General features: G+C 68.0%; 6 protein-coding genes across 6 annotated transcripts in view; 4 read left to right on the top strand and 2 right to left on the bottom strand.

The window, feature by feature from the left end:
• EMIHUDRAFT_450395 (hypothetical protein) overlaps positions 1–3,034 on the top strand; it is a gene marked incomplete at its 5' end in the record, with an annotated part of 5,050 nt that extends 2,016 nt beyond the window's left edge. Inside the window, 5 exons of the mRNA XM_005778186.1 lie at positions 685–797; positions 970–994; positions 2,221–2,403; positions 2,483–2,554; positions 2,652–3,034. Of these exons, the coding sequence (XP_005778243.1) occupies positions 685–797; positions 970–994; positions 2,221–2,403; positions 2,483–2,554; positions 2,652–2,858 (600 nt within the window). The 3' untranslated portion in view covers positions 2,859–3,034. The remainder of the gene's footprint in view (positions 1–684; positions 798–969; positions 995–2,220; positions 2,404–2,482; positions 2,555–2,651) is intronic.
• Positions 3,035–3,087: 53 nt separating this feature from the next.
• EMIHUDRAFT_205967 (hypothetical protein) lies at positions 3,088–5,273 on the top strand (the record flags this gene model as incomplete). The annotated part of the gene is made up of 3 exons (XM_005778185.1): positions 3,088–4,413; positions 4,579–4,848; positions 4,983–5,273. The coding sequence occupies 3 exons, from the start codon at positions 3,088–3,090 to the stop codon at positions 5,271–5,273; spliced, it is 1,887 nt and encodes a 628-aa protein (XP_005778242.1).
• Positions 5,274–5,862: 589 nt separating this feature from the next.
• Positions 5,863–9,341, top strand: EMIHUDRAFT_100734 (hypothetical protein; the record flags this gene model as incomplete). Its single annotated transcript, XM_005778184.1, has 3 exons — positions 5,863–6,483; positions 7,454–7,654; positions 7,839–9,341. The coding sequence occupies 3 exons, from the start codon at positions 5,863–5,865 to the stop codon at positions 9,339–9,341; spliced, it is 2,325 nt and encodes a 774-aa protein (XP_005778241.1).
• Positions 9,342–9,429: 88 nt separating this feature from the next.
• On the bottom strand, positions 9,430–10,846 carry EMIHUDRAFT_41470 (hypothetical protein; the record flags this gene model as incomplete). The annotated part of the gene is made up of 2 exons (XM_005778183.1): positions 9,430–9,672; positions 9,980–10,846. Coding segments are annotated over 2 exons (1,110 nt in total), but the record flags the coding sequence as incomplete, so codon positions are not given.
• Positions 10,847–12,567: 1,721 nt separating this feature from the next.
• EMIHUDRAFT_415635 (hypothetical protein) lies at positions 12,568–14,952 on the bottom strand (the record flags this gene model as incomplete). Its single annotated transcript, XM_005778182.1, has 6 exons — positions 14,416–14,952; positions 14,237–14,339; positions 13,797–14,164; positions 13,595–13,731; positions 13,362–13,505; positions 12,568–13,288 (listed from the first exon to the last, which is right to left on the bottom strand). Coding segments are annotated over exons 1-6 (1,881 nt in total), but the record flags the coding sequence as incomplete, so codon positions are not given.
• An 8,285-nt stretch (positions 14,953–23,237) lies between these two features.
• EMIHUDRAFT_60168 (hypothetical protein) lies at positions 23,238–23,444 on the top strand (the record flags this gene model as incomplete). The annotated part of the gene is made up of 1 exon (XM_005778181.1): positions 23,238–23,444. A coding segment is annotated over one exon (207 nt), but the record flags the coding sequence as incomplete, so codon positions are not given.
• Between the last annotated feature and the right edge of the window lie 2,518 nt (positions 23,445–25,962).

Raw genomic sequence — 25,962 nt, 5'->3', positions numbered from 1 at the left:
CTCCCTCCCCTCTCCCTCCCCCTACCTCTGCCTGCATACCTCTGCCGCCCTCTCCCTACCCTCTCCTGCCCTCTCCTGCCCTCTCCTGCCTCGACCCTGCCTCGACCCTGCCTCCTCCCTGCCTCTCCCTCCGACGGCCGCCCCCTCGCCTCGCCGCAGGAGCCGTCAGGCTCGTCCTCGACAAGACGCCATGCTGTCTCTTCACACCTTGCAGCTGTGAACAGGAGCCGTCAGGCTCGTCCTCGACAGGACGCTCGTCGCCGACGGCGCCACCGTCGCGCTGCACCCGTGCACAAACACGCGCACCTGCTCCATCTCTGGTGCATCCACCCTCCCCACCACCCCGCCCTCTCGCTCCCCTCGCCGCCCTCCCGCTCCCTTCCCGCCCCTCCCGCCCCGCCCCTCCCCTCCCTCCCCTCCCGCGCCGCTCCCGCCCCTCCCTCAGCCTCGCCGCGCGCGGCCGGCGCGGTGCTCCTCCCCTACCCCACGGTACCCGAACCCACCCTCCCCTACCCCACGGTACCCGAACCCACCACGGCAGGCGCCGAGCTCCTCGCCTTCGTCAACAGCCACGGGCACGAGCCCCTCCTCGCCGACTTCGCGGCGGCGGCCGCCGGCAACGGCAACGGCGGCGGCGGCGGCGGCGGCGGCGCGGCCAAGCCAAAGGAGGGCGGCAAGCCGAAGGAGGGCGGCAAGGCGAAGGCTGCGGGCGGCGGCGGGCCGACAAAGGGTGCGGGGAAGAAGGAGAACGCCAGCGAGAAGGGCATCGAGTACACCAAGGCGGGCAACCTGCCAAAGTGGTACGAGCAGGCGATCTCCCCATATCTCCCCAGATCTCCCCATATCTCCCAAAGTGGTACGAGCAGGCGATCTCCCCATATCTCCCCAGATCTCCCCAGATCTCCCAAAGTGGTACGAGCAGGCGATCGTCGAGAGAGAGCGAGAGGAGCCGAGAGGTACGCGTGTGAGAGACGAGGCAGGCGAAGGGAGGCAAGTCCCGCCGCAGGTCATCGTCATATCTCCCCATATCTCCCCCCATCTCCCCATATCTCCCGCCGCAGGTCATCGTCAAGAGCGAGATGATCGAGTTCTACGACATCTCGGGCTGCTACATCCTGCGCCCCTGGTCCTTCTCGATCTGGGAGGCGCGCGGAGAGAGAGGGGGGGGGGGGGGGGGGGGAGAGAGAAAATGGAGGGAGGGATAGACATAATAGAGAGAGAGAGATAGGAGAGGAGAGAGAGGGAGGGAGAGAGAGAGAGAGCGAGCGTGCCGGAGAGGGGAGGGCAACCAGGGGGAGGCAGGAGGGGGAGGCAGGAGGGGGAGGCAGGAGGGGGAAGCGGGGTGGCGCTTAGCACCGCGCTGCTCGTGACCGCTGACAGCACGCCTCCCGCGCGTGAGCTGCTCCGCCTCCTGTCCCGCGCCGGCAGGCGATCAAGACCCTTCCTAGACCCTTCCTAGACCCTTCCTAGACCCTTCCTGGACCCTTCCTAGACCCTTCCTAGACCCTCCCTAGAGCCTTCCTAAAACCTTCCTGGACCCTTTCTAAAACCTTTCTCCCGTTTCGCGCCGGCAGGGGAACAAAAAATTTTTGGACCCCAAAATTAAAAAAAACGGGGTCCCCCAATTGTAATTTCCCAATTTCGTGTCCGAGGCCAAGCTGCAGGCGCGGAGCGGCTGGGGTGGGGGGGGGGTGGATTGGGTGTGTGGGTGTGGGTGTGGGTGTGTAAGGGGGGGGGGGGGGGGGGCCCCAGGCCCAAAAAGACCATATTTCCCCCCATTTCCCCACATCTCCCCAAAATCTCCCCAAAACCCCCCCAAATTTCCCCACATTTCCCCACATTTCCCCACATTTCCCCACATTTCCCCCCATTTCCCCATATCTCCCCCTATCTCCCCCCATCTCCCCCCATCTCCCCCTATCTCCCCGCACCCTCGGCGGCACGCTTTCGGCTGCATTCGACGGGGCGGTCCATTGGCATCCGCTCCAGCCACGGTCACCGCAACCCTCGTGATGAACCCTCGTGAGGAGGCTGCGAGTCTCGGACGTTGCCAGAAGGAGCACGCCCCCGCTCACGCCTCCGCGCCCGCCGCCCGCCCGCCCGCCCGCCCGCCCGCCCGCCCGCCCGCCCGCCCGCCCGCCCGCCCGCCCGCCCGCCCGCCCGCCCCGCTGCATAGGCTCGCGCGCGGCTGAGGCGGCCTCCCCCCTCCTCCCGCCGCAGGAGCTCAAGGGCGTCCCGCTGCGGCTCGAGCTCGGCCCGAAGGACATGGCCAAGCAGCAGATCCGGGTAGTGCGGCGTGACACAAACGACAAGGAGGACGTGCCGCTGTCCATCCTGCCGCAGAAGGCGGCGCTGCTGCTCGTGCAAATGCGCGCCGCTCGCACGCCTCCCCCGGGGCGGCTTGTGTGCAAATGTGGACGCCTCACGCCGCCGAGCGTGCGGCGCTCGTAGGCAGCACGAGATGCTTGCGCGCGCGCGGCAGACGCGCGACAGCTACGTGGCGCAGGCGCTGACGTGGGAGGATTTCATGGCGAAGATTGGCGCCGGCAACCTCGTCCTCACCCCCTACTGCAACGAGAAGGCCGCCGGGGTCGGCGCCCCGCCTCGGCCCCGGGGCTGGCGAGATGATGGCTTGCCCGGCTGCGGAATAGGAGTTTGAGGAGCTCGTCAAGAAGCGCTCCAAGGAGGAGGCGCTCGCGGCGGCGGGCGAGGAGGCGGAGGACGACCGCGCCGCCATCTCGCTCGCCGTCAAGACGCTCTGCATCCCGTACGAGGCGCCGCCGCTGCCCGACGGCACGCCGTGCTTCATCTCGGGCAAGCCCGCCGTCTGCTGGACGCTGTGGGGGCGTTCGTACTGAGCGAGGCACGCCCGTCCCCGCATGGACGTGAGCTTCGCGAGCTTTTCCTCTTGGGTCTTCACGCTCCATGACCACCGGGGCCACGGTCAGTGCTGGGCCTTCGAAGACCGTCCGTCCTCCTATCCCTCCTCCCTTTGTTTCTTTTCTTTGGGGAAGACCGGAAGTTAAAATTCTTTTTTGTGTTTCGTTCCGGTGCCCGTCATCGCCCGTCGATCGCTCCTTGACACATATGCGCATGATCACCGGTGCCGACGGCAAGGTGCGCCGAAGCCCGCCGCCGCCACCCCAAGCCGTCGCAAAGGGAGGAGGGATAACTTGGTGGAGGGATAGGAGGACGGACGGCGGCAGGGGGGCCAAGCTGCCGACGCACCCCAAGCCGTCGCACAATTTCCTGGCCACTCGCCGTGCGGAGGCCGCTGCGGCGGCGGCAGCGGCGCAGCGTGGACCAGACACGGGAGGAACGGGCATCGCACTCAGCGGTGGCGGCAACCGTGCCTACACGTGCTCCTTTGGGGTGCTGCGCGGTCTCGCGGTCAAGGGAGCGCTGGACAACCCACCGGAAAAGCAGTGGATGTCGGGCGCGAGCGGCGGCGGCTGGGCCACGGCCACGTACTCCTTCAACCAGACGGTGCCTCGCGATGTGCTGCTCGACGTGGGCCGCGCTGCGCTTTCACCGTCGGAGCTCACCGTTGAGGCCTGCAGCACAGTTGAGCCCCGCAGCATGGGCCAACCGGTGTCCACCAAGCCCATGACGTACTGCTCGATCCTGCTCTCCTTTCCCTTGTCGTGCATCGCATCCTCCCTCGCGCTACAACCCTTCGGCGCGATCTCGTGGATCCGCAACGTCTGGCGGGTCTACCTCGCGCCCTTTGGCGTGCCGCAGGGAAAGCTGTTTGCCGCTTCGGCTGCCGAGGTGGACGCCAAAGGCGGCCGCCGGGACGACTACCTCTTTCCGGCCAAGTACTGCGCCTCGACCCCGCTGATTGGCATCACAATGTACGGCCCATCGGTGGCGCAGTTGGGCCCAATTCCCGCGTGCACCCTGCCTGGGTGCATTGGGATGAGCCTCGCCAAGGACTTTGTCAGGAACATCAACGCCGCCGACGTGGCAGCCGCCACGATAGACGGCCCGTCACCCGAGGAGGCGCGCGCGAAGCACGATAATTGCGCTCCCGTGCAGTACGTGGTGTCGCCGAGCGAGGTGTCGACCGGCTACTCAGGCCCCCCGGCCGAGGTCAGCGGCTTGGCTTGCATGAGCGAGACTCTCGACATTGGCCACGTGCCAGGTGTGCCTCCGTCCGAATGGAGCCAGGGTTTTGGCAAGGCTAACTCGCTGGAGTTTTACATCGGCGCGGGCAGCATGATGGAGGCCGCCTACCTCAGCTCGAAGCGAATCTCGCCCAAGGGGAGGATCGAGAACGCTGTCCTCGAGGCCCTTTTGCCCACCGCGCGCTTTGAGACCAACGTGGGCGTGTGGAACACGCTCAAGCTCGGTGACGGCGGAAACCTCGACAACACGGCCTCGCTCACACTGCTGCGGCGCCAGTGCAAGGAGGTTCTCGTCCTGATGAGCTCCGGCACCCCCTTCTGCTCCAAGTGCAGCAACGAGGAGAGCCAACCGCGCTCCTCACACCGCCACTTCGCCTCGCCAACCCACCTCGCCGCGCCGGCGCCCTCGTCGCTGGAGGGCTCGACCCTCACACGCCAACTCGTCCGATAGGAGCACGAAGACAACACGAAGCAGAAGCGGCCGCCACCGAGCAAGATGACGCAGAACGAGTACGACGCGGCGGCGCTCTCGCCGGACCTGTCGAGCTTGTTCGGCGTCCCTCTCATCGCCGCCGACGGCTCGTGGAACTACACGTACCCCGGATTCAACTACCAGACCAACCGGGTCTTTGCGATTGAGCGCTACCACGAGCTGTGCGAGAAGTTCGAGGCGGCGCTGGCGTCCGGCGCCCCGCTCGTCGCGCGGCTCGAGAACGTGGAGGTGCGCTCGCCGACATCCCTACCTCACTCCCCAATATCTCCCGTTTGCGCTCCGACCCCATGCAACACTCTCCTCCTCCCTCTCCCGTCCACCGCTGTCGCTTCTACTCACCCACGCACCACCTCGCCGGCCAGGTGCACGCCAACACCTTCCACGGGGTCGTGCCGTACACGTGCAACTACACCGTCATTTGGAACCAAGCGCCTCGCCAGTGGCTGGAGAAGGTGCCGCCGGCGACCCTCGAGGCCGTGCTCAACGGCGAGGTGGACAGCGTCAACACGCCGGGTAACTTTCCCACCTTTGCGACGCTTGGGCAGAACAAGGGCCTGATGGAGTTCACGCCGCTGCAGACAAATCTGCTCGCCGACATGATGGCCTGGATCGTCGACGCGGAGTGGGACAAGCTGAGGCCTTGCTTCTCTTGAAGCGCGCTAGGAGGTTGCGCTTGCCGATAGTACAGCCCTTGAGTCTCTCTCTCACGACACTAGCTAGGCACGGGACTGGCGCGCACTGGCACTAACACAAACAAAAGAATTTTACAACAAAAGAATGGGGCAGAGAGGCCGAGGGATTCGCGGAACGACGACAGACAAACGCGAAGGCGAAGAGGAAACCGAATTCCCCAAAGAAAGCCGCTCGGTCCGTGGACCGTGCGCCCCAAACGGACATCGGGAAAAGGAATTTTAGGGAAAAAGGCGGTCGCACAGCACGATTCACGCGACAGGCAAGGCGCGGGCGACGGCTTCCTCAGAAGCCGTCGCCCCCACCACAGGAGCAGTCAAACCACTCCAACCCCAGGTAGGTAGGTAGAAAGGTGAAGAACAGCCAGGCTCGGACTGGACACGAACTCCTCATCAGAAAAAAAGAAATAAGTGCCAATGCGGGAAGGCGGCTCGCCGGCAGCGGCTCGCACTCCTACATTGCACATCACTCACATCAAGGGTGTCTCACATCAAGCCGCAAGGCACATCATCACATCAAGGGTGTGCGGCGCACGGTGAGTGCTGAGCGGGAATGATCACTGCTCTTGTGCTCGCCATCGGCTTCGCCGTTCCGCCGCCTCCCTCGCCGCCTCCGCCCTCGCCTCCACCGCCGTCGCCGCCTCCGTCCTCGCCGCCTCCGCCCTCGCTTCCGCCCTCACCGGAACCGGCACGTCAGCTGCTGGCCACCGCGCTCGAGGGTCAAGGTTCCACCCTCGTCGACCTCAAGGCCGCCCTGCTCGATTCCTTCGCCGATGCCGCGCCTGAAGCAAACATCACTGCAGACCAGATTGCCGTCGAGGACCTTGGTTGGTCCAGCGACACCAAGTTGAAGGTGACCATCGTGCCGACAGCACAGCGTGATGAGGTCCTCCGGATCGTGATGGACAACAGCAGCATCGTCACGGACCTTGGTTTCCTGCTCAACAAGTGGAACAAATTTCGCAACGCCGAGGGCCGCCCTAGCTTGTTCCTGTTGCTAGGGCGGAAACCGTGGAAGTTCGGTGGGTCGCCGTACTCCCGGCAGCCCAGCTGGCTCGTGCCAGTCGCTGTGTTTATGCCTTCCAGTATGCTCCTACTCGCCTTCAGTGCGTATGTCTGCCGCCGGGCCGGGGCCGACGACCGCGCCGAGAGGAGCAGGCTTGCCGAAAAACCGGTGGAGGACAATCGCGACCTCCGCCCGGATCTCCTGCGATCGATGACGACTCGATCGCTCCGTCGAGCCTCCAGCATGGATCCACCGTCGGAGTATGGAGAGCCTAGCATACGTCAAGAGCAGGGCTTGGTACCTGTGACGGACCTGTGACGGACCTGTGACGGACCTGTGGCGGACCACAGTGTCGGTGACAGAGTTGCGTTTTTCAATGTATTGTCACGAGCGTCCCCAGCCTGCAAAGGGAAAATATACGGGACGCAAGAGGAGCACTGCACCGCAAACTGGAAGAGGTCTCTCTCAAATAAACAAAATATCGCGCCCCACCACCTTGTGTGTGGAGAAGTTTACCTTAGGAATAATACATATCTTACCTTAGGACGCTACCATATGGCTCCCCCGGAGTCGAGCCGCAGCGGAGGTCCCAGCTCACTTCATCTGGATGATTTCCCGGTGTTGTGGAGATGGAGTGCACAGCGGCCAGCGCGCAGCGGCAGCAGCGGTGGCAAAGGTTGTGGCGGCAGTGGAGCCACGTCGGGCATGAAGGGCGGGATAGGCGGCGGATCCGGTTCCGGAAAAGGCGGCAGTGGAGGAGACCGCGGTGGCGTCGGCGGTGGAGGCGATGGCGAGAACATGGATGGTTTTGCTCTTTGCCGCAAATACCGCGGACACAGCATTGGTGCAGGGGGGTCGAAACTTACGTGTTCGAATGAGTCATTCCTGAACCCTCCTGGAGACCTAGCATACGTCAAGAGCAGAGCTTGTTACCTGTGACGGAGCGGTGAGAATTTACTTTTTTCTACGCGCGTCCCCAAATGAGGAACAACTGTATACTCTCAGCCGTTACAGACTATGGTGAGCTTCGCCCCGCTCGCCACCCGCACCAGCCCCCGTCGCAGTGCAGCGCAGCTCCACCCCGGCAAGGAGCCTGCCGGCAGCCTGTCCCCGAGCACGACGCGTGCTCTGCCCGCAGGAGCTAACGGAGGAGGAGCAGGCGGTGCAAAACTCGCTGCTGCAGCGCGAGCGGTCTAGGCGAGAGGATGCAGAGATGTCCAAGGCGGCGGCTGCGCCGTCAGACTCGTCGGGACCCGCTTCGCCAGTCAAAGCAGCCGGCCAAACCTCCGCTGCCTTTGGCGACGCCTCATTTGGCGCCACCCCCGCGGGAACGGCTGCGGTACCGGCCGCTGCCGGGGCGTGGGTGTCGGGTGGGGGCCCTGCAGGATCGCAGCACGGCGGGACGACGGCGCGCCGCCGCCATCCCACCCTCTGCCTTCACCGTGCTGTCCTCAGCTCGACAGCACACGCTCCCTTGGCCGTGAGGGCGAGACTATGAGGGGCCATCCCTCCCACCGCCGCAGATGGTGCTCAAGGGCCGGCCTGAGGAGCATGACGCGCCGCTCGGGCAGATCCAGACGGTGCAGGTCAAGGAGGAGGTGATCAAGGAGGTGGTGCGCGAGGTACCAAAGATGGTTTCGGTGCCGGTGGAGGTGATCAGAGAGGTGCCCATCGAGGTGATCAAGGAGGTGGAGAAGATTGTGTACCGCGATGTCATAAAGGAGGTGTTTGTGGACGTCATCAAAGAGGTGCCCAAGGTGGTCGAAGTGGTCAAGGTGGTCGAGGTGCCGATTGTCAAGGAGGTGGTGCTGGAGCAGGTGCGCGTCGTTGAGAAGCCGGTGACGCAGGTGGTTGAGAAGGAGGTGATCAAAGAGGTGGAGGTGGTGAAAGAGGTGGTGATCGAAAAGGAGGTGGAGCGCATCGTCGAGAAGGTTGTCGAGGTCATCGTCGAGAAGCCCGTCGAGATTGTCAAGGAGGTGTTCCGCGGCGTGCCGTACGAGGTGATCAAGGAGGTGGAGGTGGTCAGGGAGGTGGAGAAGCTGGTGGAGGTGCCGTACGAGACGATCCGCGAGGTGGTGGTGGAGGTGATCCGGGAGAAGGAGGTGCCAGTCGTGCAGGAGGTCGTCACCGAGGTCGTCAAGGAGGTGCCCGTCGAGGTGCCGAAGGAGGTGTTTGTCGACCGAATTGTCGAGGTCATCGTCGAGAAGCCGATCGAGATCGTCAAGGAGGTGATCAAGGAGGTGCCGATCGAGGTGATCCGCGAGGTGGTGGTGGAGAAGCAGGTGCCCGTCGACAAGGTCATCATCCAGGAGGTGATCAAGGAGGTGCCCGTCGACCAGGTGATCAAGGAGGTGCCGCGTGACGTGGTGCGCGAGGTGCCGGTCGAGGTGGTCAAGATCCAGGAGGTGCCCGTCGAGGTGGTCAAATGGACGGACCGCGAGGTGGTCAAGGAGGTGGAGGTGCCACGGTACCTGACCCCCGACATCGTGCACGTCGACCACTCGAGGACCGTCTCCATCCCGTCGAGCTCGCAGTCCTTTAGCAACACAACGCCGCAGCCAGGCTTCCGCTCGTACACCGTGCCGCGCGAGACGTACCAGACCACGCCGCGCACCGAGAGGGTGCGCGCGCCGGAGCCGCAACGCGTCCAGACGGAGCTGCTCTCGACGCGCAGCTACTCGGTGCCAGCCCCCGCCGAGCCGCCGGCGCCAGCACCGGAACCACCGCCGCGGCTGTGGCCCACCGCCGCCCCCGCCGTCGCGCCGCCGGAGCGGCGGCCGGCCCGCAGCCGCTCTGCGGTCAAGCGAAGGCCGGCGAGCGCCGCGCCCCGGAGAGAGCCCCGCCGCGAGGCCCAGGGCGACGCGATTGACGAGCTAATCAAGGCGGCGCTCTCGGGTGGCGAGCAGCGCGTGCCGCCGTCCGAGACGGGCGCCGCCAGGGTTGCGGGAGGGCACAAGGTGTACGATTCGTCGGGTTCTGCGGTCACGCAGAGATCGCCGAGTACGTGTCGGGCAGTGGGGTGTTGAACAAGCTAAACATCTCCTGGAACGAGATCGGCCCCACCGGCGCCGCCGCGATCGCCGACGCCCTCAAGGGCAACACCCCGTTGACGCGCAGAGCGGAGGCCAATGCCTTGGCGCCCTCGGGGCCGATCTCGTTGCAGGTGAGGTACAGAGTTTTCAGCACCCCGTTGACGCGAAGAGCGGAGGCCAGCGCAACGGCGCCCTCGTCCGAGATGTTGTTGTCGACTAGCTTGAGGGTGATCAGCACCCCGTTGACGCGCAGCGCCTCGGCCATCGCGGCTGCGCCCTCGCCGCCGATCATGTTGTTGGCGCCGAGTTTGAGGGCGGTCATCACCTTGCTGAAAAATAAAAAAGAAAAACGGAATATACCAGCAAAAGCTACTAGTAGACCGTCCGATTTCATGCACCTTCCTTCTCGAGCCCACTCACATCTCGAGCTCGAACCCTACCCGCCCGCTCACCGCATCTCGAATCGCTCCCTTCCCTTCGTCGCCCAAATCGTTGAACCCTTCTGAACTTCAAGTTGAAGCGGAGGTCGATGCTTTTCAGCACCCCGTTGACCTCCAAAGCGGAGGCCAGCGCGGTGGCACCCTCGTCGCCGATCTCGTTCCCGCCGAGGTCCAACTCGGTCAATACAATACCGCGTTAACCGCGAGGGCGCCGCCGAGCGCCTTGGCACCCTCGGGGCCACTCCTGTTGTCGCTGAGGTTGAGCGACTTTAGCACCTCGTTGCCGCGCAGCGCCTCCGCGATCGCAGCGGCCCCCTGGTCGCGGATCTGGTTGCCGGCGAGGTAGAGGTGGGTGAGCACCCCATTGACCTTCAAGGCCTCTGCAAGTGCTTGGATGCCGGACGCGTCGTAGCTGCCCCGCCCGTACTTGACCCCGCAGAGCGCGTTGTCCGAGAGGTTGAGCGAGGTCAGCACCGCATTGACGCGAAGTGCGGCTGCTAGCGCCTTGACGCCCTCGTCGTTGATGCCGGTGTCGCAGAGGTCGAGGTTGGTCAGCACCCCACTGCCCGACACGTACTCGGCGATCTCTGCGGCGCCAGTCGGGCCGATATTGCAGCGAGCAAGGCCCAGCGAGGTCAGCTTGTTGCGCTGCCGCTCGACACGCACGATGCCGAGGGCCGCCTCCTCGGTGAGGCTGTTGTAGCCCAGGTTCAAGGAGGTCAGCACCCCGTTGCCACGCAGAGCCGCGCCGATCGCCTTTGCGCCCTCGACGCCGATGTAGTTGAGGGAGAGATTTAGCGTTTTCAGCACCGCATTGACGCGCAGAGCGGAGGCCAGCGCCTCAGCACCCTCGGCGCCGATCGCGTTGCATTCGAGGTCGAGCGTTTTCAGCACCCCGTTGCCGCGCAGCGCCTCGGCGATCGCAGTGGCGCCCTCGTCGCTGATCTTGTTGCCGCCAATGTTGAGGTCGGTCAGCACCCCGTTGACCGCCAGCGCCTCGCCGATCGCCTTAGCGCCCTCGTCGCCGATGCCATTGCCCGAGAGGTTCAGATCGGTCAGCACCTCGTTGCCGCGCAGCGCCTCGGCGATCGCGGCGGCGCCCTCGGCGCGGATAGAGTTGTCGCCGAGGTTGAGGATTTTCAGCACCGCGTTGCCGCGCAACGCCTCGGCGATCGCAGCGGCGCCCTCGTCGCGGATCTCGTTGGAGGCGAGGTCGAGGTCGGTGAGCACTTCGTTGCGCTCGAGCCCGAATGTTATCGCAGCTTGGCCGCCGACTTTGGCTGCCGCGTCCCGCCACTTCTCGTTTGTCCTTTTCATGGCGTTTGCCACCAGCGGTGTGGCGAGGTCCTTGAACCGCTGGCTGCATCTCTTGAGGGCGACCGCAGAATGGAGGTTGCACTTGACCAGCGCCTCCACGACCTCTCGAAGCAAGTCGTCATTGAGCAAGTCCATGGCGACAGCGGGCACACGAAGAGGCACGGCGGGCACTCACCGAGAAATAATGTGGAATCCCTCCTCGCAGCAGCGGCTGTAGTGTAGAATGTAGCGCTATGTTTTTTATAATAATGAGAAAATGGTGACCACGCGTAGTGGTCAGACGTACAGAGAGAGGAAACCTATTAAGAAAGTGAAGAAGGGGAAGAGAGAGCTTTCAAGATGCGAAGTGAAACTCCAAAGAAAATTCGAGGTCGACAGACTAGAGCGTACCTCGACTAGCGGAGATCGACGGCCAGCGCGGACCGGTCGCCGTCAGTAGGTGAAAAAGCACTCACATCGACAGCAGACTTTTTTTGTAAGGCACGCCGCCCGCCAGTGACCAGTGACCAGGACTACTTATGTTTTCGTAAACGTAGTCGTGGCCCCCCGCTACGTGCACGACTGCGACTGGGTAGCGGGGGGCTATAAACACGTACGTAAATGGCCAACCCCGCCCACAGCAGGTGTCGCACAGTACAGCTCGAGATCACATAACGTACTTAGCAGCAGCCGCCGCTCACCCCTCACCGCGGCGGCCTCGCGACGACCAGCCCCGGGGTGAGCAGTCCCGCCTGCGGCGGCGGCGGGTACTTGAGCACGTGGCGGGTGCTCGTCGCCACTAGCAGGTGGGCCTCGGAGACGGCGAGGCAGACGACGGGCCCGGGGCAGGCTTCGTAGGTGATGAGCGGCGTGCGGTCAAAGAGCGCCCACGCCAGCACGTCGCCCGTGTCGAGCCCGAGCAGCAAGGCGTTGTGGCACGGCGAGAGGGAGAGGCACGAGACGCCGCCGTCGAGCCGGGCCGACCAGACGCGCTGCCCGTTGAGGGCGAAGAGGTGCAGCGCGGTGGCCGCCGAGCTGCTGAGCAGCACGTACCCGGCGTCCGAGAGGAGCACCGCGTCGATCGGCGTCGCGTCGGGCGAGGTGAAGGTCCGCACGCGCCGCCCGTCGCGTAGCAGGTAGAGGCACGCGTGCCCGTCGCGCGACGCGACGGCGCAGACCCGGAGGACGGACGAGACGGCGACGCAGAGCACGTCGCCGCCGTGGCCTCGCAGCACGTGCGACGGTCGGGGCGAGGCCTCGGCGCCGGGCGCGGCGAGCCCCGCGAGCCCGGCCCTGCCAAAGTCCCACAGCAGCGCCGTGGCGTCGAGCGAACCCGAGAGGAGGTAGCGGGCGCAGCGGCTGAGCGCGACGCACGTGACGGTCTCCGAGTGGACGGCGAGTCGGAGGCGCAGCCCTCCGCCCCCGTGCGCGGTGCTCAGGCAGAGCGAGCCGTCCCAGTGCCCCCCCGAGGCGAGCCACGCCTTGGACGGTTGGCCGTCAGTGGCGGCGAGGCAGACGGCGCGAGCGATGGTCACGCCCGGCGCAAACGCGGGCAGGGCGGCGACGTCGCCGATGGCGCTCGCACGCGCGCCCTCGCCGACCGGTCCGCGGTAGAGCGTGAGCTGCCGCTCCATGTCGAGCAGAAGGAAGGAGTCGTCGCCGCCGCTGTGCAGCGCCGCCGGCACCGAAGGCACGCGCAGCGCCCCGACGGGACGCACGGGGGTCGGGTCGCAGATCGGCCACGCGCCGAGCGGCGGCGGCGGCGGGGCGGGCCGCCGTCTCGGGTGCGGCGATGTGAAGAGCTGCGGCGGCGTCTGCCCAAAGTTTTTGATCTGCGCCTGCAGCGCGCGCCGCCCCTCGGCGGACGAAAGGCCCGACAGGTCGACCGTCCCCTCGTAGGTCAGGTAGAAGAAGACGTTGAGCGCGCCGGCCGCCGCCGGGCCGCGCTGCTTGGCGCCAAAGATGAGGTCGACCCACTGGTGCAGCCGCTCGGACACGTGGTCGCACTCGAGGGCCGCGCGGTGCTTTGCGACGAAGTCGACGGCGTCCGAAGCCCACGGCGGCAGCCGCACGTCGTCGACGGCTTGTCCGTCCTGCCGCGTGCCGAGCGAGAGGCCGTTGCGGTTGAGCAGCACGTCGGGGAGGCAGAAGAGCTCGGGGACGAGCTCCTTGACGTCGGAGGACGAGTGCGTGCAGGAGTGGTACCTAGGAAAGGTCCAGGAAAGGTCTAGGAAAGGTCTGGGAAAGGTCGGTGGACGCGTGCGTGCAGGAGCGGCACGTCTGGCCGAGCGAGTGGAAGAGCCGGTCCGCGTGGTCAAAGCGGCCCGACTGCAGCGCCTTGTGGTGCGAGGTGAAGGGCTCGAGGCGGAGCAGGTAGTAGAGCACGAACCCCATCGTCGAGTAGTGAGAGCCTAGAAGGTTCCTAGAAGGTTCCTAGAAGGTTCCTAGAAGGTGCCCGTCGTCGAGTAGTGCGAGCCGTAGTGGAAGCGGGGGATGTCCGGGTCGTCAAACAGCTCGTAGGTCTGGCGGACCAGATCGGCCTGCGCCGGGTCCTGCGCCCCCATCGGCTTGGAGAGGTCGCGGAAGACGGCCGGGTCGGCCAGGTTGAGCGTGGGCGAGGCGTAGTCGGAGAGCACCCACGGCAGGACCTAGGAAAGGTCCAGGAAAGGTCTAGGAAAGGTCTAGGAAAGTCGGAGAGCACCCACGGCAGGACCGGGTACTGGTTGAGGTCGTTGTACGAGCGGCCCGCCATCTCGTTGAGCTTCATGAGGTAGTCGAAGTTGGAGAGCTCGCGCCGCTGCCACGCCTCCTGCAGCTCGGAGAGCATCTTGCCAAACGCGGTCCGCGCCGACCGGTCGCGGTCGCGGTACGTGAGCGAGCACTTGCGCTTGATCCACGAGCGCACCTGCGTGCGCGAGCGCTTCGTCCGGAAGTTGAGCAGGATCGAGTCGCCGTCGTCGTCGAGGAGCTCCAGCGCCGTGTGCACCATAAGGTAGCGCCGCCGCTGCATCTGCGCCACCGACGAGAGCGGCCACGACAGGGCTGCATCGCGCGCCACCTGCTCGCTGCACGCCGGGGCGCCTGTTCACGGTGAGGCGGCTGTGAAGGGACTCCCTTCTCAGCGCGCTGCACGCGCCGGGCTGCCGGCCGCGCCGGCGACGCGGCTCGGCGCCTCGCCCGAGCTGATGAAGCGCAGCTTCGAGTCGGAGAGGTAGAGGCGGCCGGGAAGCAGCCCGTGTGGCCGCACGAGGTCCGCCTAGAGGGTTGCGCCAGCCCAGTTCAGGCTCTGAGCGCAACCGTGGGTGTGCGCGCGGCCGGGGCCGGAGGGCCGCCTCGAGCGAGAAGACTTGCGAATCGCCCTCGAGCGCCACCGCCTCCGCCTCGGCCGCCGCCTCGCCCTCCTCCTCGCCCTCCTCCTCCTCCTCCTCGGCCGCCGCCACCGCCGGACTCTCTCCGCTCACGCTGCTCACGACGCTCGAGCCCATCGACTTGAACGCGCGCACGGCGCCGAGGATGCGCAGGTACGGGGTCGCCGCTGCGCCGCCGCCGTCGGCCGCCGCGCCGCCGCCGCCGCCGGCCGCGGTCGCCGCAACCTCAGCCGACGTCGCGGACGCCTGCAGCGCGCTCCATCGGCTAGCCCCGCTCGTCGCGCCGCCGGCGCCGCCCCCGTCCCCCGCGTCCGCGCGGCGCGGCGAGTCTGGCGGTGTGTCCGGAGCGGGCTCGCCGGGCAGCAGGAGCATGCGCCGCGAGCGGCTGTCGGTCTGGTCGCACACGCGGAGGAGGTGCGCTGGGGGCGCCTCGCCGTCGCCGTCCGCGCTCCAGACAGAGCTCGAGAGCCGGAGCTCGCCCCATGTGCGCGCCCACGCCGCGGCGGCCGCCTTGCGCCGGCGGGCGCGCGACGCGCGCGAGATCGCGGCGCGGGTACTCATCTCGGAAGAGAGTGCGCGGCTCGACGCCGACGCCTCGCCGGCGAGACTCTCCACCTGCCGGCGCTAGGAAAGGTCTAGGAAAGGTCTGGGAGAGGTCTAGGAAAGGTCTAGGAAAGTCTGGGAAAGGTCTGGGAGAGGTCCAGGAAATAGGAAAGGTCCAGGAAAGGTCTAGCCTCTCCACCTGCCGGCGCACGTCGCGCTGCCGCGCCTCGGTGGCCGTGACGAGGGCGTCCTGCCGCGACTGGCGCGCGAGTGCCGCCTCGAGTGCGGCCGAGCGGCCGAGCGACAGCCCCTCGAGCGCCTCGGCGAGCGGCTCCTGGGCGAGCAGCCACAGCCACGACTCCTTGGCCTCGAGAAAGGTCTCGGCTGCCACGCCGGCGCGCAGCGTCGGCGGCGGCCGGCCGATACCCATCAGCCGACACGCCGCGCCCAGCAGCGCCTGCAGCGCGGGCCCCGCGGCAGACGTCACCGCCGCGGGCGGCGGCGGCATGCCGGCGGGAGGCCAGAGGGCGTGGAGGAGCCGGCCGATCGCGCGGCCGAGCTGCCGCAGCTGCCACGTCCCCGCCGCCTCCGCCGCGGAGTCCTGCCCGCTCCCGGTCGACTCGAAGCTACCGACGCGCGTCGAGGGGTCGCGGCCGGAGAGGAGAGAGCCGCCGCGTGAGGAGAGAGTGGGCGTGCCCCGCGACGGCTGCTGCTGAGGAGACGGCTCGAGAAAGGGCCTCTCGCACCAGACAGCCGCGCGAGTTAGCAGCTCGTCGAGCTGGCGTGCGGGCTCGAGCGGCCCCGCTCCCCCATCTGCGGCACCCCCGTCCGCCGGCTGGGCGCCGCCCCCCTCCTGGAGCAGCAGCAGCTGCATCGCCAGCGCAACCTCGCAAAACGTGGCGCCGCCCCCCTCGCCGCCGCCACTCCCGCCGCTGTCCGCCCCGGCGTGTGGCGCCAGCTCGGCGGCGGTCGAGTGAACCAACACAGTGGCCGCCGGCTCGACCATCGCGTGCACGACCAGCGCGTCGAGCCAGCGCAGCAGCGCCAGAGCCAGGCCCGCGTCGGCCCACCGCCCGTCGCTGTCGCGGGAGAGAGTGGAGTCGAGCGCCGCCGCAGCAGTGGCCGGCGGCGACACTGCGGCGGACGGCGACGGCGACGCAGCACCGGTGCCGGCGGCGCCTCTCACCCCGCCGGCGGCCTCGCTGAAGCTAACCTCGCTGCAGCTAACCTCGGACCCCGCCTCGGAGCTCGCCTACAGGAAGGGTCCACGAAAGGTCCAGGAACGGTCTAGGAAAGGTCTAGGACTCCGCCTCGGAGCTCGCCTCGACGTCGGCGGCGGCACGCGGCGGCGGGGAGAGGCGAGCCTTCGGCGCGCCGCTCACCGCCGCCGACAGCTCCGCGTTGGTCTGGAGGCGGCGCCAAGGACCCGACGGCGACTCTGCGGACGCGTCGCGCTTGACGGCCGGCTGCGAGGGGGACGGTTTGACCGCACTCAACCCGTGGGCCATCGCCCCGCCGAGCCGGTGCAGCAGCGCCGACCCGGTGGCGGCCGCAGCGCCCAGCCGGCCGTGCCCGCCGCCCGCCGCGCCGGAGCCGGCGCGCGCGCGGCCTCCCGCCTGCGCGGCGGCGCCCGCCTCGAGGACGGTGGCGTGCACGAGGGAGGCTAGCCGCACAAGGTTGCTCCAGAGCGGGTCGGCCCGCGGCCCCTCGCGCGCGCCCCCCTCGAGCGGGGCCGCGACCAGCGCGGCGAGGCTGGCGGGCAGCGCGGGGCGGAGGGTCTCGAGGACGGTGGCGAGGAGCTGCCGCTTGGAGGCGCTCGGCTCGGCGGTGTAGAGCTCGAGCGTGGTGAGGGTGCGCATCGTGTCGGGCCAGCCTCCCGGCCGGCGCAGCGAGCAGAGCACAAAGTCGACCAGCAGCTGCGAGCAGAGAGCGTGGCACGCGCGGCCGTCCGGCGACGTGGCGGCGCGCGTCTGGTTGAGGATGGCGCAGACGGGCTGCTCCCACCCCAGCTGCGCCGCGAGCGCGCGCTGGTTGTCGCCGTCCTCCGACCGGCGGAGCCAGAGCGAGAGCGACTGCAGCAGGGTCGCCTGCAGGAAGGGTCCAGGAAAGGTCCAGGAAAGGTCTAGGAAAGAGCGACTGCAGCAGGGTCGCCTGCAGCACAGCCGACGAGCCGACGCCCAGCCCGAGCAGCGGCGGGAGCGCCTCGGGGTGCGCGAAGCGGCCCGCCGCGTCGTCAGCGAGGCTGATGTGATCGTCGACGCGCGCCACGAGCGGTGGCGCGCCCGCGCCCGCCTCGGCAGCCGCGGCCGGCGCGACGCGTCCGTCTGCCCAACCCGGCGCGCTCGAGCCGAGGACGAGCTGCGTGAGGGCGTCAAGCAGCGCCTCGTCGGGGCACGCTGTCGCCACGCGCTCACTGAGCCACGCCCAGCCCCCCGCCTCCCACGTCTCTGCGGCCCACGCCGCGGCCGCCGCCCGCGCCTCGGGGTCCGGGGCGGAGCGCGCGAGCGCGAGCACGCGCGAGATGAGTCGCACCAGGAGCTGCGTCACCTCCGGCTCCTGCTCCGCCGGCGCGCTCGGCAGCAGCGGCAGCAGGCAGCTCAGCAGGCTCCAGCTTGGACCGCCGCCGCCGCCGCCTTCGTCGCCTCCTCCTCCTCCTCCTCCTCCCCCGCTGACGAGGCCCAAGTCGAGGGCGGCGCGGCGGGGCAAGTCGGGCACCGGTCCCGCGAGCAAAGCGCTGATCGTGCGGAGGTCGGGCGAGAAGGAGAGGGCGAGCAGCATGCGCAGCAGCGCCGCGCGGGGCACGGCGTCCCCGCTCGACACCACGGCATGCACCACGTACCCCAACGCCGCGCGCGGCAGGCCAACGGCCGTCTCCGCCGCCGCAACAAGCACGTCCATCGCGAGGGCCCAGGCGCGGCGCTGCCAGGCCGACTCGTCGTCTTCGGGCGGTGCGGGGTCGGCCAGCTGGCACAGCGAGGGGGCGGCCCTCGCCTCGAGGAGGTTCTCGACCAGCACGCCCACCGCGCCGGTGCGTACCCACTGGCGGGGCGCCGCCCCTGCGGAGGTGCGCAGCAGCCGCATCACAAGGGGCAGCACGCGCGGGGCCGCGCGACGCCACAGCCTCATGTCGAGAAGGAGGTGCAGGAGCAGCGCGTCGGACAGCGCCTCGTGCGGCGCCAGCGCCCGCTCGAGTGCCGCGAGCGCGTCGAGCGTCTCCTCCGTCAAGATGCGCGGCGACGCCTCGCGCAGCAGGTGCGCGAGCATAGGCACGCCGCCGCTCTGCTCCAGCTCCACCGCCATCAGCTCTCCGCCAGACAGGGCCGCCGTGAGCGCGGCGATCACGCGCGCCGCGATCGCGTCGGCGCCTGCTGCCGACCACGCCTCCGCGCCCTTGTCTCGGCTCCGGCTCCTCTGCAAGTGCTTCTGCGCGGCGGCGGCGGACGCGGACAGCGAGCGAGTGCACGGGACGGGGGAGGGTGCTCCCCCACCGGCGCGCAGCAAGTGCAGGAGCGGAAGGATGGGGAGCGGCCCTCCGAGGGCGGTCCCGATCAGGCGCGGGCGCAGCAACGTGACGCCGCCGCCCAGAGCCAACGGCCGACACCTCGCCGGCCCGACGTCGCCGCACGCGCCCTGGCTCGCCGCGGCGGGGGGGTAGAAGGCGGCGAGGCGGCAAGGCCGCGTCGACGCCAGCGAGGTGCTCAGCACGCGGGAGCCAGCGGCGGCGGCGGCGAGCGCGGCGGCGGGCAGGGCGCAGCTCGGACCCGCGCGCCACATCGCGGCGGCCTCGGCGTCGGTGGGCGACCCCTGCAGGCAGAAGACGGGGCCAACCTGCCCAGTGAAGCCCGCCGCCACGCCGGACGGAAGGGAGGACGCGCCGTCCTCGGGAGCGCCGAGCGGCTCCGGAGAGCCGACGCGCAAGCGAAACGGCGCGGCGGCGGCGGCGGCGGCGGCGGCGGCGGCGGGCGGGAGGGCGGGGAAGGCGCACGCGACGGGCGGCGTCCGCCGCCCATCCAGCACTGCGAACGCCTCCGCACCGCCGCCGCGCAGCATCGGCCTCCGCCGGAAGGAGACGAGGAGGAGGTGCCATCGGCCGGGCTGCACGGAGACGGCGAGGTTGGCCTGCTGCGGCAGCGAACGGCGCAGCTTGCCCTGCTCTCCGCCGTGCAGGATGATGAGCAGCTGCTGCCGCGCCACGCGCAGCTTCACCGTCATCCCCTCGGGCGTCGGCGGCGGCGGCGGCGCCGCCTCGCCGGCCGGCGGGCGCGCACCGCGGTGCAGCGCAAAGAGCACGCAGTCATCCGCAGCGCCCACCTCGACGCGCAGCCAGCAGCCAAAGGCAAAGTCTTGCGCAAGGAGGGAGGCGGTCAGCTCGGCTGGCAGAGCGAGCCCGGACCCCCACCCGTCCAGGTCAAAGACTTGGCGAGGCGCGACGGGCGGGGCTGCCTCGCCGTTGCCGCCGCCGCCGCCGCCACCGCCGCCGCCGCCGCCGCTGCCGCCACCGCCGCCGCCGCCGCCGCCGCCCTCGCCGCCGCCGCCGCCGCCGCCGCCGCCCGCGCCGCCACCCTCGCCCTCGCCGCCGCCGCCGCCGCACCACGCCACCAGCAAGTCGAGGAGCTGCTGAGGCCGGGGCAGCGCCGCCGCGCCGCCTCGCTCGATCGACTGGCGCGCGAGGCCGAGGAGGGTGCAGACCTCGTCCGAGGTGGCGGCGTGGGAGCCGAGCGTCGCCAGCAGCGCGAGCACCTCGTCGAGCACCTCGGCACTGCCGGGCGGTGGCGTGAGCCAGCCGAGCAGGACCGACGTCGTGCGCAGCCCGCCGACGGTGCACGTCCACAAGTTGAAGACGGAGCGACGAAGCAGGTCGCGCAGCCGGCGCAGCGCGTCCGCCTTGGCATCAGGCACCTCCAGGTAGCCGATGAGCGAGATGGCCTGGTGCACGGCGGAGCGGCGGAGCAAGCGGACGCCGCCGCCACCGTTGGCCGACTGCAAGAGGTGGTCGACCATCCGGACGGCCGTTGGCTGGACCGGCGGTGTCTCCGGCGGAGGAGGAGCCGGCGCTGCCGGCGATGGAGCCACATCGTCGGGGGATGGTGAGGCCACCATGTCGGCGCTTTTCGACCTGGGTTCGGGCTCCTTTGCCGTCTCGGGGGTCAGCTCATCTCTTAACCAACTTGTCCGACCCCATGAACTAAAGCTGCCAAGGATGCTGTAGCCTTCACTTTCTGCGTGCCTGAGCTGGAAACATTCACGGATTGCACCCCGGTCGAAACAAACAGTTTTGGCTGATTTTCGCATTTCGGCGGAAAGGACGTTTTGAGAGAGAGAGAGGTGTTTGTTTACGTTTTGGGGGCGGGCAGAACACAATGTTGGCTCATTCGGTTTACGGAACGCGAAGTTTTCCCGATCCCGGATCCCGTTCCTTCGCCCTGACCATGTGGGCGCTGTCTCTCCTCCACCTTTCCCTTGGCCAAACAGGAGACTTCCTACGCGCTGGGTGCGCTTCTCAGCTCCCCGGCCCTGGATGTGAGGCTGATAACTGCACTCCAAGTGCTCCAAGTGCGCACTGGCACTAACACAGGTACACCACGGGAGCCGCCCGCCTAAGCGACTCCCGCGAGGGCGGCGAGGGGCACGTAGCTCCGTGCACTCGCCCGCCCCCGCCACAGCCCACAGGCAAGCTCATTGACCATCTGCTCTGCGATTGCCGTGTGAAGAACGACCGAGATACGCTGCTTCTGCAGCCCCAGCCAATTCTTGGTGGTCCAAGTCACCTCATCGACAAGCCTCATCGAGCCCGTGCCCAGTGTCGTGAGAGAGATTTTTATTAACCAACAAGAAATCACGACTCTCACAGTGATTTGGGCTCGGCAGCTTGTTAGCCCTCAGCCGAAGCTGGGGCCGGTCCCGTAGCCGAAAGAGCCCGCGCCGATGAGTTCGACGCGGTCGGGGGGGCCTGCGGAGAGGCCAGCGAGGTGGCGATCGCCGCTGTACTTCATGGTGCCCTCGGTGGGGCGGCTGACAAGCCTTGTTTGTGTTGTTTGACAAGCCAGAGGTCGATACTCTGGACGACCCATAGGATGCCACGAATGCCTGAAGGAGAGGGAGGCGAGGCCAGAGGCAGGCTCAGCTGCTCTCGGGTGATCCCGCTTTGGTGGCTGAAGGACCCGATGGTCCTGCTTCTTCTTGTGAGAGAGAGAGAGAGTTTTGTTGTTCTTGTGTCGTGTGAGAAAGAATTTCCCAAACAATTTCAACACAAAACACAATTTTACCAAGGCTCCAAATACGACACCTGGCACGGGACTGGCGCGCACCCTCCGAATCACGCGTGTCCCTCCGTTCACATAAACGCAAGGGACACATCTCTTCCTGGTCTACTCCTGGTCTACTCGAGTAGTGGGTGACGCCCAGGTGACGCCGCCGTGGAGACGCCGTGCAGCCACCGCTCTCCTCTCCCGCTATTACCTCCGCCGCCGGCCTGCAAGGATGCGCTGGTACGGGGCGGTGGACCTGGCTCTCGCCTGCAAGCGCTGCTGCCCCCGCCTCTACGGCTGGCTGGAGCGGGCCCAGACCAGGCTCGGCTCTTACGGCCCGGACGGCGCGGCGCGGTCCGCCAGCGCCGGATCGGCAGACAATATGCTCTTCACGTTAGGAGCGGAGGGGCCGGCCCTTGGCGGCTCGTCAGGCCGCCGCGCGCAACGCCACCGCTCACGCGTGCTTCGCGGAGCTCCCACCACACCATCCTCGTCCTCCGCCGCCGCCGCGCCGGGGCAGCCATTCGGTGGCTCAGACTTTGTGGCGAGCGGGGGGGGTGCGGTGGCACCACAGGTCCGCCATGCCGGAGCGGCGGGCGGCGAGTGGCGGCCTCCCCTCCACGAGCCTTCGCAGCCCCACACGCCGCAGGGTGGCGGCGGCTGCTCGGGCGGCTTCACTACCGGCTCTGCGGGTGCGGCGGAGGCGTCACCCGCGGGCCGCAAGGCGGGCAGCGCCAAGAGCCGCGCCTCCTCCAAGCTGCGCCAGCAGGGCGGCGCCACGAAGAGGGGCCACCCGGAGGCTTTTGCTGCCGGCGCCGGCGCCAAACTTGCAAAGGGTTTGGGCGGCGACGCGCCGATCGCCGGCGACGCGGGCGCGGAAGGCGCCGCTGCCGCTCCCGCTTCACCGATCCCTCCCGCGGCCGGCAGCACGGCTCGGCTCATCCTCGCGCGGTGCCTCCGGTGTGCGCAGCCGAGGCACCCTCCCCTACACACGCAGCCGGCCGCTTCCACGCTGCCGCTCGTGAACAGGTACGTGGATTTTGAGGCGAGGGTTGCCAAGGCCCGCTCGCTGTGCTCGTCGGAGGTGGACGCGCGAGCGGGTGAGCTGATGGAGGAGCACTGCAAAGAGTTCGTTGCCGAGAGGATCGATGGCGCAGAGCTGCAGCGCCGGCGTGCGGCTGCGCGGAGGTCGGTGAGGATCACTTTTGTGCCGCGCCTGGGCGCCCTCGAAACGGCCTTCGCCGCGTACACTGCGGCGGCGGCCGCGGAGCAGGCGGCGGAGGCGACGCTCGAGGCGGCGGAGGCGACGCTCGAGGCGGCGCTGCGCGCGCTGGAGAAGAGGGGGGGTGAGGCCAACCCGCCGGCGACGGTGGCGGCAGGCAAGCTGCTCCTCGAGGCCAGCCTTCCCATCAATGAGGCGCCCGCAACGCTTGTACCGCACAACGATCTTCACGGCGCCATTCTCCTTTGGTGCTGCTGTGCTCGGGACACACCCACGCCATAATGTCGCTATAGGCGACGCTCACTTACGCCGCAGCAACGATCTTCGCGGCGCCTTTCTCTTTCTGGTGGGGAGATACGCCAGTTGACTTTATGCCCTATTACCGGGGCCCCGATGCAAGCGATGCGGCAGCGATCGTGTACGACGGTGGTGGACACTTTGTGGCGCTTCTCTCGAGCGAGGTGTGATGGCACTCGAGCGGCAGCGCACAGCGTCTGAGCGATCCTGACTCCGCGCCGCCATATCTGCAGGAATCGTTGTCGATCGAGCCTCATTTGGTCGTCGACTTACACTCGCACCGGCCGGACAAGTACGTACGAGGCACTGTGGCAGTCTGCTTCTTCGTCGCCCGTGGCCGCTTTATGCTGGAGCTTCGCGACCCCGCGGCCGACGACAAGGGCTCGCCTCTGGTCGCACTCGTCTCGAATGTGATCACCCGGCGCGTCGCAGAGGAGGAAGCGCAGAGGAGGAGGCGCGGCAAGGAGGAGCCGCCGCCGGCCGACTTCGTTTGCCCCATCACGACCGAGATCATGGGCGACCCGGTGATGGCGGCGGACGGGCACGCCTACGAGCGGTCGGCAATCGAGCGCTGGCTCACGACCAAGTTGACGAGCCCGATGACGGGCGAGGCGCTCGAGCAGAGCTGTCTCTTTCCCAACCACATCCTGCGCCGGATGATCCGAGAGTGGCGAGAGGCGCATCTGCCGCCCGCCCGGTCCCTCCCCCCAGTGACGTGACCCCCCCCCCCTCACATACACACACACCGACACACACACACACCGACATCGAACACCGACACACACACACACACACACACACACACACACACACACACACACACACCGCGCTCACCCACGTGCACTGGGCCTGGCACTTTTAATGCCGTGGGGCTCCTGTCGTTAGACGTGGAGACGCGAGGGTCGCCCCCCCTTGCCCCACCACCTCGTGTGTGTGGAGAAGTTTACCTTACCTTACCTTACCTCCCCCCCAAGCGGGCCGCCAAGAAGGCTAGTTCCATTTCACTGTGGCACAGCTCGCGTTACAAAACCTTGATTTGACCATTTGTGCGCCATTTGTCCCTCTCGGTGCCTTCCAGAGGCAGCTGTGACCCCGCCGAGTAGACGGGCGCACACAGCAGGTGGCGCGATGTGCGCCCGTCCACTCGGCGGGGTCGCAGCTGCCTCTGCGCGTCCTGGGGAGGGACAAAAGTGTCGCCGCCGAAGGCGACTCGACGCCGCTGAGATCGGAGATCAAGCTCTGACAGGTCGCACGTCGCTCCTTTGACGCCGACGTGACTCACCCGTGCAGATCACATCAGGACACGGTCTCGACACGCTCGGTACGACGCCTGCGACCCGTCTTGGGTCAGGTGGCACGACGCTCATCGCGCCTACCAGCGCTGGCTCGAGAAGCTCTCGCAGCTGCAGAACGAGGTGAAGAACCCGTTTGCATATGCCAAGACGAGGTCGACGGCAAAGAACCCAAGTTTGTTTACCACTATACCGACAATGAGAGCCTCAGCGGCTCCGGCGCCGTCTCCCTTCTTATTTATTTGTTGCTTCTAACCTGCTGCTGCTACCCTGGGCCAGTTCGAGGCCCTAAAGAGCAACAGGTCCTCGGAGAGGGTACCCTGGGTCGGCGGGGTGCGCCGAACGGCTCCCACCCCGATGATGTACCCCTTCATCGCTCTCACAAGTCTTCACAAGTGTTCTCAACTTCCCCCGGCACTTCCGGAATTCGCCCGCCGCCGCCCGCCGACAGTCGCGACGACCAGGTGGAGCGACGCGATTCCCCAAATAGGGCGCCCCTAGCCGCCGCCACCTCCTCCCCGAGTCTGCTGGGCGCGCGACGGATCCCTGCCTCTCTGCCCCCCCGCCCTCGCCTCGCCGCCGCCTCCTCTCACCCCCAGCGGCCGCCACGCCGGTAGATTGCGAGCCGCCGACCGTCGACCATCATGGTCAAGGAGCCCGAGCCTGCCTTTGAGATCAACGAGCTGATGACGCTGATGGTGGCGGACTTCCCGTCGATGCCCTGCCCCGGCTCGCCCAACTCGACCACCACCGAGGACCTCTCCGCCTTCGGCAGCGCCGACTTTGAGCAGAGCTGCCTCGACATGGACCTGCCCTCGCCAGAAGGAGAGGATGGGGCGCTCGTGGTGAGCCTCCCCGCGTCGCCGGAGCCCACCGCCAAGAGTATTCTCTCGCGCAAGCGCGAGGAGGTCGCCGGCGGCGGGGGGGACGATGAGGCGCGAAAGGCTCAGCGGATGGCTCGGAACCGGCGGGCGGCGGCGACTTCACGGGCACGGAAGAAGGAGCACCTCGAGTCGCTGCAGGCGCAGGTTGACCGCCTGCTTTCGGAGAACGCGGCGCTCCGCCGCCGGCTGAGCGACGCCGGGCTGAGCACCGCGGATGGCGGCGGTGGTGCGGCGGAGGACCCCGGTGCCGCCAAGGGTAGCGGCGGGCCTGGCGGTGACGCTCACGAGGCTGCAGATGCAGAGCTCGGTCTTGGCGTCGGGCTCGTTGCGTAGGGATCCATGCATGCATGCACGGTTAGGTGAGGGGTGTTGAATACAAAACGACTACATGACAGACTTTTTGAATCTAGACACAGATTTTGAGACCGTCTCGATAGAGACGCACAGACCACAGTCCCAGGCAGACGCACACAGCAAAAACGCACACAATGGACAATGACCTTAGGGCCGGCGGGCACGACGTCCGAATCTCGCGTCGCCCCTCGCGTGCAGCGCGTCGAGCTCGCCGACGCGCGGCGCCGCCTCGCCGCCGCCGGCCGCCGACGCCGCCGCCCCGACTCCTGCTCCTGCCGCTCGTGCGGCTCGGAGGGCCGCCGCCCGCTCCAGCGCGAGACGCTTCTTCTGAGCGTACTGCTGCGCCTGGCTCGGCGGCGCCGCTTCGGTGGGCGCGCGCGCAGCCGGCGCGACGCCCAGCGGCGGCTCGACGTCGCCCCGCCTCTCCGCGGCGCCGAAGGTGTAGGCTCTCACGCCGCCGTCGTCGCAAGCGCAGTCGAGGCGGTTTGGGTCGGCGTGCATTGCGCGGACCGCGGCGCCGCCGGTGCGGAGCGAGTAGAGCCGCCTGAGGCCGGTGCGTGGCGGTGCTGGCGAGGGCGCCTCTCTGCGCAGAACGCCGCCACGGCTAGTCTACCCCGAAGTCCTGGTGGTGGCAGTCGGGGCGCGAGTGTCTGTTCGGGGGGGGGTCGACG

The sequence above is a fragment of the Emiliania huxleyi genome (genome assembly GCF_000372725.1).
Source record: "Emiliania huxleyi CCMP1516 unplaced genomic scaffold EMIHUscaffold_25, whole genome shotgun sequence".
In the NCBI taxonomy this organism is placed as follows: domain Eukaryota; phylum Haptophyta; order Isochrysidales; family Noelaerhabdaceae; genus Emiliania; species Emiliania huxleyi.
Note: the sequence above shows the minus strand (reverse complement) of the source record. Positions and strands in the feature narration are given on the sequence as shown.